The sequence below is a fragment of the Aptenodytes forsteri genome, unplaced genomic scaffold (genome assembly GCF_000699145.1).
Source record: "Aptenodytes forsteri isolate BGI_AS27 unplaced genomic scaffold, ASM69914v1 Scaffold53, whole genome shotgun sequence".
In the NCBI taxonomy this organism is placed as follows: Eukaryota; Metazoa; Chordata; class Aves; order Sphenisciformes; family Spheniscidae; genus Aptenodytes; species Aptenodytes forsteri.
In genome coordinates this window covers 93,198-102,067 of record NW_008795909.1, presented here as the reverse complement: position 1 = coordinate 102,067, position 8,870 = coordinate 93,198, and the positions used below count along the sequence as shown (strand labels likewise).

At 34.4% G+C, this 8,870-nt stretch overlaps 1 protein-coding gene across 1 annotated transcript in view; it reads right to left on the bottom strand.

The window, feature by feature from the left end:
* Positions 1–1,084: 1,084 nt before the first annotated feature.
* Positions 1,085–8,870, bottom strand: part of TMTC3 (transmembrane and tetratricopeptide repeat containing 3) — a 28,046-nt gene continuing 20,260 nt past the window's right edge. Inside the window, exons 11-15 of the mRNA XM_009284349.1 lie at positions 8,351–8,462; positions 7,507–7,610; positions 6,129–6,298; positions 4,584–4,810; positions 1,085–3,044 (exon numbers count right to left, since the gene is read on the bottom strand). Coding sequence (XP_009282624.1) covers positions 2,230–3,044; positions 4,584–4,810; positions 6,129–6,298; positions 7,507–7,610; positions 8,351–8,462 — 1,428 coding nt within the window. The 3' untranslated portion in view covers positions 1,085–2,229. The remainder of the gene's footprint in view (positions 3,045–4,583; positions 4,811–6,128; positions 6,299–7,506; positions 7,611–8,350; positions 8,463–8,870) is intronic.

Sequence of the window (8,870 nt, the reverse complement as noted above, 5' to 3'; positions counted from 1 at the left end):
CCCTCCAGCATCCTTCAGTTTACATTAGTTTGATGATTTTACTTAGTTAAACCTGATGGCACCTCTTAGCGTCAATAAATCTAACAATTCTTGCTAGTCCCTAAACAGCAGCTACTCGGACAGTCAAGATGAGAGCAGTGTGACAGAGGCTCAACTGCAGAAATCGAGAATGTGCCTTTCCTCCCCTCTTCAATTTACAGACCAAATGAAAGTGGTGTGGCAACGGGATTCTGGGAGCTCTTGATATAAAAGAGGAGAATCCTGGCCTGCTCCATCAAAGAGAAAGTACCTTTTCTTACTACTTAGTTCCTACCATTTTCAAATGCATGTTCCTTTGTATTACCCAGAACAATGACTAATTCTTTCGTAAAACAAAGGTTTAGAAGGAAGACTTAATATGCAAGTCAGTGTTTCTATAAAGGTCAACATACCAGCTATTTTAGCTACAAGTAACCGAGTTATTTGCAGACAAGACAAAACAGCAATTTTCAAGGTATGCTCAATAGATTCCTGGGAGCACTTCACTACAGGCACCACTTAAAACTTTTGTATGAAGAATGGCTGCACACCACATACCTGTTTGCAGCTTTTAAATCATGTTTTTAAAAACTCACTCCCCCCCCCAGTTATTACCATGCAAGCAGTTGTTGTGGTAACATTACAAATGATACATAATAAAGAAAAGGTCCATGCAAGGTCTTCAACCATTTAAGATCCCTCCCACAAAGATAAATATTACATCTTACAGCTGGATTACTGCCCGAGGCAGAAAGTTGAGCTGTTACGGAAAGGATTAAGTTTAAACAGTAGAGTTGCTAAGGAATACTTCTACATCATGAAATAAGACAAAACATGAAGAGTAAGAGTTAGATTTAATGATTAATTAAATTATTACTGAACCCAGCTCTTACACTTCTTTTCCTTCTTGTAATTAAGGAAAACATCAGGTTTAGGTAATTGGTAGTACATTTAAATAAAAATATATGCATTGCACAAGGATAAAAGCAACACTGAAATTGCAAAGATTTTCATTTCATGTAAGAAATTAAAATGATGCATTAGTGGAAAAGTGTAAATGGGAATATTTTAGTAGGCAAAATAAATATTTAATAAAAACCACACACCCATGACAAAGTATCAAAACACTTAGTGTTTGGAAGGATACTATCTACATTTCCTTGTGTTAAACACTGCTAAATTCAGTGGCTTAATTATTATCACGCTGCCTTCAGCAATCATCACTTGTATTAGTGTTGTAAAAAGTCATGAGAATAGAAATACTGTTCCAATGACAGAAATAGTAAGGCCAGTTTGCTATAAACAAGGAATAATTTACTACACCAAGGAGTCAATCCACAGCCATTGATACAAAGTCAACAAGGACTACTGCATAGCATACTGGTTACTGTATCAAAAGTGCATTTATCAGCATTCAATGAACTGGGGAAAAGGTGAGAAAACCACCCCTTTTTATATAATTTTTAAAAACAACAAGATGATTTACAGTTGAAGAAAAAACACACATTTCCTTTAAAAGTAAAAGCATAGTCTAAAGATCTTAAGAGCACCATAAGATTTCTATCAGGTAAAACAGTACAAACCGTTAGCATTGTAAGTAAAGAACAATTAAGAGGTTCTCATTCCATATTTAGAACACAACTGAAAACTTTAGTGTGTTGTTGCATCCTCCTATACTACAACCAGTGGCATTCTGATGACTTTTTGTTAAGTTCTGGAAACAAATAATGCAAAGAAAATCTCTTTTTCATGTATAGCAGAAGTCTAGAAAGATTTAAACTGATGATGTGTAAACTGAAATGCAGATAATGGTAATAGAAACAGATTTATATGGGGGAAAGCAGCAGTGTCTGGCTTATCCCATTAATTCTCCATTCAGTTCTTTCACTGATTCACTGAAAGTAACGGTACTGAATATCCCTGACTACCAATGATTTTTATGAGTGCTATGTTCTCACTATTAGGATTCTGCACTTAAGATTATTCTCAACCCTTTATCCTTCGAATCCCACCCATCCCCGACATCATATTTAAAAGTTGCAGTTTTCTCACATAAAGCATTGCAATGCTTTTTGCTGCTTGCTAAGTGATACGCAGTCAACATTATTTCTATTTTCAAAGCACTGAGACCACTTTCCAATTGGATCACATATTAAACAATAATTAAAAATAGTATTTTCCCCTTATTCTATTGTGACATGATAAAGACTATTATTCACCATTTAATATACGTTCAATCTCTTCTAGTCTTTTCAAAGCAGCAACTCTCTTTTTCTCAATGTCTTTGATTTCTTTTGTAGATTTTTTGGGAGTCTCTTTGTCCATATTGTTTTTCTCTGTTCGTTTCTTATTTTTTGAGTGCCCTTTACTGTTATCAACTGTTGTTTGGGTGGTTTTCTGCTCATTTTTTACTACTTTCAAATTTTGAAATGAATTTTTTTTTTCTTCTGCAGCTGCAGTCCCATCTGCTGGAAGTGATGACTGTTCCGTAGCGCTGAGTGACGCAATTTTACTTCTAACTATGTTTAGATGACGCTGGATATACTCTTCATGAGGTGCTAGTGCTAGTGTTTCAACCAAACATTTTTCCGCTTTTATTAAGTCTCGTTCTTCAAAGTAAACCACACAAAGATTATGTTTTCCTTGTACATTGGTGGGATCCAGTTCCAAAATTTTTTCAAAACACATTTTTGCTCCAATGATATCCTTCTTTTGGTTCATAAGGATATCTCCTTTCAAAATCAGACCTTTGGTATGATCAGGGTAGTATCTCAGTAGGTCTTCCAGGACGGGCAAAGCCATCAATTCTTTTCCTGTCTGAGAATAAAGCAGTGCCAAATTGAACAAAGCACTTCGGAAGTTTGGCTGTAACCTTATGGCTTTCTTCATCCATGCCTCTGCTTCCATATCTTTTTTGTCATCCATTGCCAGCATACCCAAATTGAAGTACCCATTTGCATCCTGTGGTTCTTCTTTCACATAATGTAACAGTCTTTGTTTAGCTTCAGGTCTAAGCCGAGCATCACCTAAATGACAGAAAACGCATTTAATTCCAGATTTATTCTGAAGGATTTTTAGACCAGGCCTGTAAAATGCTAATTTTTATTCAAATTGAAATGTAACATCTTTAACACAACTGTTTAAAGGGAAAGGGTTTAAAATGCTACTTTTTATCATTGCTGTGTAATAGCAAAAGTAAGTGACGTCTACATTCTTTATGGAACGAAACTACTTACAGTTGACTTGTAGCTAAAGTCAGCATCATTATTCTATTATCTGTTGAATTATATTTAGGTTTGGTATAACAGATACAAAAGGTGTCTCTACAAGTTTAAGAGAAGTTATTTTCACGTATGGTTGAGCAACCAGAATGCAGAGAAGACGTCAGTTCTGACAAACCAGCTCTTACAGAGGCAAACTTGGAGTGAAATATCTCATTTTGTTAAAGATAGATTGAAAGAGTTTAAAGACAGAGATCACATAGGGTGACTTCAGATATAGCCAGGCTAAAGTATCTTCTAACACCAAAACAATAAAATCTGCAACTCCCATATTTTAATTTGCATCAAAGTTTGGAAAAGATATAGTAAAATAATCTTATCTGACAATACCATGATTAGCTAAACCAGCTTGTAGCCTGTGCTATTTTTCTGAATACTCCAGTGAACATATTTTCATAAGGAATTCCAGGCACAGACTTACTGAAGGATGGGGGAGCAGGGAGCTGATTTTAACCACCTTCTTTCACCTCCTGAAACAGTGCTGCACCTTCCAGTATGAATAACTGAATACTAGATACCTAATGCTTCTGCTTGTTTAAAGTCCCTTGTGCTTCTACAGACAAGAAATAAGGCATTTCTTGTACTACCTAACTTACAATGTGAGAAGAGATGGAGAATAATCCATTTGCACCAGCTCCAATCAACTCTGTATTATCTCTTTCTTAGGGGTAGTTTACCATCACAACAAAAGGGAAACAAACCTTACTAGTCACTTGCCAAATACTCTTTGCAACAGCCTGAATTCACAAAGGGCTTACACTTACCCATACAGCTAGAAGCTATACATTTGAAAAAAATAAACTCATGAAAAACTGACTTCATTCATACTAATTAGCAGTATTACAGAGGAACCTATGAAAACATTCACATTTCCTAGGGCTAGATTTAAAGCCCACAGAAGTCAGCTATATTTTTTAGTCAATGAAGAATGAAATCAATTGATACAAATGCAAAACATAGATATTACACATTCTACTAAATATGATTTTTATTATATAGGCACAATTTTGAAGATATTTGTGTAGCATTTCTTTATATGTATATGATGTTATATTGTAAAATAGCACTTGTATTAAGATGCTGATCAGCTAAGGTATACGTACACTTTGCACAAATTCCATACACTACCAGTAAATTACAAAGCTGACTACTACAATAAACAGTTTCTTCTTTGATGATGCTACGAACTTCTGCTTTCCAAAAATAAAACAGTTCATTAAAAAAAATAGTATGGATCCTATAAATGCAAATACACAGTATTTATATAAGGGACAACTAACATACCAGATTCCTGCATTAGCAGCGCTGAGTTGAATAATGCCAGTTTATGTGTTGGGTTGAGTTCTAGCGCTCGGTTGAAATTCTTCAGGGCTTCTGTTGGATCTTTCAGTTCAATGTAAACAATTGCCAAGTTGTACCACAGGTCTGCATTGTTCCTGTCTAGATCTAGAGCTCTAAGATAAGCTTCCTTAGCTTTCAGAGGTTTGTTCATTTTTAAAAGTAATTCTCCCCTGTTGAAGAATCAGATTTAACCTTCAGCTTTTATTCATACTAATAGGAAAATAATTGACAGTTTTTTTAAAGGTTTGCCTTCCTATAGACAGTAGATGTGAGATAATAGTGGTTTTGGTTTGGGGGTTTTTTGTCTGTTTTAAACACAAAACAACACAGGACCTTCTTCACACACCATTCCCAAAGCTTTCAGCTCTCTTTTCAGAAGTCTGTATACAACAAATGCATATGCAGGACAAAACCCCCCAAAAAGCGATCAAGTGTTCCTGATATTGGCTCTGTAATTACACTGCAACAGCTATAGTTTAGGCATCTTTGCACCTCCCTAAGTCCCAATGGGAATCACAACTAACAAAATAGTGAACAGAAGCCTCAATACCCACAGCCACATTACTCATCTATTTAACTAAAAAGCACATGAATGTCAGCTAAGTCTTGCATTTTCTGGACCACCTTTAACAAAAAAGGATAAAGAAAGCTCCGTGATTCAGACTAACCAAAAGTTTTTTAGTTCAAAACTGTTGTGGTTTAACCTCAGTCGGCAACTGAGTACCACACAGCCGCTCGCTCACTCCTCCACACCCCCTCCCGGTGGGATGGGGGAGAGAATTGGAAGAGTAGAAGTGAGAACTCGTGGGTTGAGATAAAAACAGTTTAATAATTGAAACAACAATAACAACAAAATAGTAACAATAAAACAATAAATTAATAAAATAATAATAATAATAATAATAAAAAAAAAATACACAAAGCAAGTGATGCACAGCCCCTCCCAGCTTCTTGTGCACCTCCAGCCTTCTCAGTCAGTAGAGCATGGGAAGCTGAAAAGTCCTTGACTAGTGTAAGCATTACCTAGCAACATCTAAAACATCGGTGTGTATCAACTTTGTAAGCATTACCTAGCAACATCTAAAACATCGGTGTGTTATCAACTTTGTTCTCATCCTAAATCCAAAACACAGCACTGTACCAGCTACTAGGAAGAAAATTAACTCTATCCCAGCCAAAACCAGGACAAAAACTAAACTAGGATATTAGAAATTTGAGTTTGAGATTCATAAAGAAATCTAATGGAAGCATCTTGCTATACAATGTTTGAATACACAGCTTATGTGGAAACAAACCATTTGAAGCAGGAATTTAGAAGAACAGGGCTTGTAATGAATAATTGATTACTGCCCTAAATCTTCATCTTCTCATTTGGAAATTAATCAATTCCAGCAGTTAATCAACTGTACAAACTAAATACCGTTCATAGCACTGCAAATACATAAATGTTTATTCAAGAATATGTATCTCTAAAATTAGAAAAGATACCTGCTGATGTAAGCCTGCTTGAAATCTGGCCTCATACTAATTGCTTGTCGATATAATTGATCTGCTTCTTCAAGGCGAGATTCATTTGCTCGAATTAAGTTTGCAAGATTGATATAAACATTCAGATGGTTAGGAGCAACTCTTGCTGCATATTTTTTACCTGGAATAATCTGTCAAAAAGAATATATGTACCAAACACAGATGAGTAAAAATATGAAAGACAATCAGTACAGATCTCCTCTTCACTCTGCCACATTTGTTTTAGGGTATCACTGGACATTAGTGTGCATGCTTTTAATGATTACAAATAGCAATTCTTCTTTCCCTGAAAAATCATACCAAAATATAAACAGAGTATTTTTTTCTTCTTTAATTCTATGAGGACATAGATGACTTTTATATCATATTTATCAGTTAATTAAACTCTGCTAATAATTGGACTCATGCAGATAGCCATTAGAAACCAACCAGACCTTGCAAAACTTCCCCCATTCAGACAAAGAATATTTCTTTGTCTGAAATAAAAGACATAAAGCTTAAACTGACATTCTCTCAGACATTTTCATTCCTTTTTTTAACCCTCCAGCCTAAGATAAGTGTAAATAAGATTTTACCAGCCACTGAAATAGCAGATGAAAAAGTTGTGAAAGATGAAAATGCTATGACATTGCAACTGTTGTCCTGTTTATACTTTATCCATCTAGAATCTTCATACTGTTTCACAGTAGAAACTTTTTAATGCCATGCTTCTACTCAAGGGACTGCTGGTTTTTGCTGTCAGTCTCATTTTACCCACAGCTTTTCTTACCTCCATACGTTCTCCAAAATATTCCTCTCTTTTTCTCCTAAAGAGCTAGAATAAGTAGTATTTGCTAGGTATAAATATAATTTAATAAATGGTGAAGGTAGCAAAGCACATGTTTTTAAAAGTATGTTCAAAGATTTTTTTTGTTGTTGCTGCGGCTACAACTGCTACCTCCAATGCTGCATTTAAGCCTTCTCTTGAGGGCTCAGAAACTCAGTCATCATCAACGTATTAGCTGCAAGTAAAAATAAACCCACTGTGACTAGAAACTGTAGGTGTACATTTTTAACTGCTGCTTTCTTTTATATCCTCAATTTCAGCAAAGAAAACCCCACAGCAGTATAAAAAGTAACTTAAAATAGTTTTAACAAAGAAGTTCCAATTTAGCTTTTTTTCCTAACAGCCATGACTGTATACAACCTACTCTTTTAATAGACAGGTTTTTAAAAAACCCTGACAACTTTAAAGTATACAGCAACACAGAGCTTCAGGAAACATGAAAAATGTTATCGTGAATATAGGTCTGAAAGAGTTCCCTCCTGTGGTGGCAGATAAAATAAAGTTACTAATTACCTGTGGCATCAATGATTTAGCAATCATGTATGATTCTTCGGCTTCTTTAGTTTTGTTTAAGTTTTTGTAAGTTCTTCCTACATTCATGTGGGCACCAATATCATCTTAATAAAGAAAAGAATGAAATTTCCAATACTTCCATGCACTGAGTATCACGAAAATAAATAACGCTACTCTGATGGCATAGGTAAGTACAGGTACTGCATAAAACCCAACAACAAAAAAAGCAATTCTATATTATTTTTCATCTTAATTATGAAGCTAATAATTTAACCATGAACCAAAGATGGATTATAAAGTTACTTGGGAAATGGTAAAAAATTTGAGGTCATACTTCCATGTATCTATCTTTAATCTCTTGCTATAGTAGAGGCACATAAATTGAAGGTTATTTATTAGGCTTCTAAAAGGAAAACAGAAAAGTTGTCCAATACTACCTAGAACTTCTTTTGCAACAGTATGTAAAATAGAGTAAATGTGCACTTTGATACTATCTAGATTTTTAAATTTTTTTTATACACCTCCTTAATTTTAAATAAGAAAATAAAATAATAATTATGTTTCATAAGAAATTACAGTTTAAGTTAATTCAGAAAGAATGTCATCCAAATAAAAGTTTTAAATGGAAAGTCTTTGCAACCTTTTATAGATAGAAATTTTTCTGAAGGACTTTTTTTTAGTTTATTTCCAAAATCTATGGATCAATTAACTTAGTGTATGACACTGTTTGATATTCAGTTGGAGAAAAACAGATCATTGAGAAGATTTTGTTAAGTAAGTTAAGCATACTGAAATACTAGGAGTGCAGAGACGCCATTCAATGGCAACTAGTGAAAGCTTTTACCTGGTTGCACTTGTGTGGCTTGTATGAAGAACTGCAGAGCTCTTTCAAAATTCTTTTCATTTTCTAATGCATGCCCCACATTGTTCCATAGTTTTGCATTGTTCTTATTCACCTAAAACCAGAAAAAAGATACCAATGCATAAGGTATTAAGCTGAAATGACATAACAACTGATTTTCTTTTAACTATGTGTTAAAGATGTAAAAATGCACAGCAAATGACAGATTTCGTCAAGCTGCTATATGTAAAGAATAACAAAACACTGCATACAGAATGATTACATTGAACTCGTTGCTCAACATCCATTTATTTTAGTTATTTGCCCCTAGAAATACCAAACGTTTTAAAATTCATTGTAACTGTTATGGGATGTTGTACAAACTATCCTACCATGCCATATGCACACTGAAGAAATTATTCTGTGCATCAAACGTTTTGTAGATTTTTATACGGAAACATCATGTTTTCATCCAGATAAGAAAATACATTCAACCGCTTTAACACAAGAAAAAATTATCATC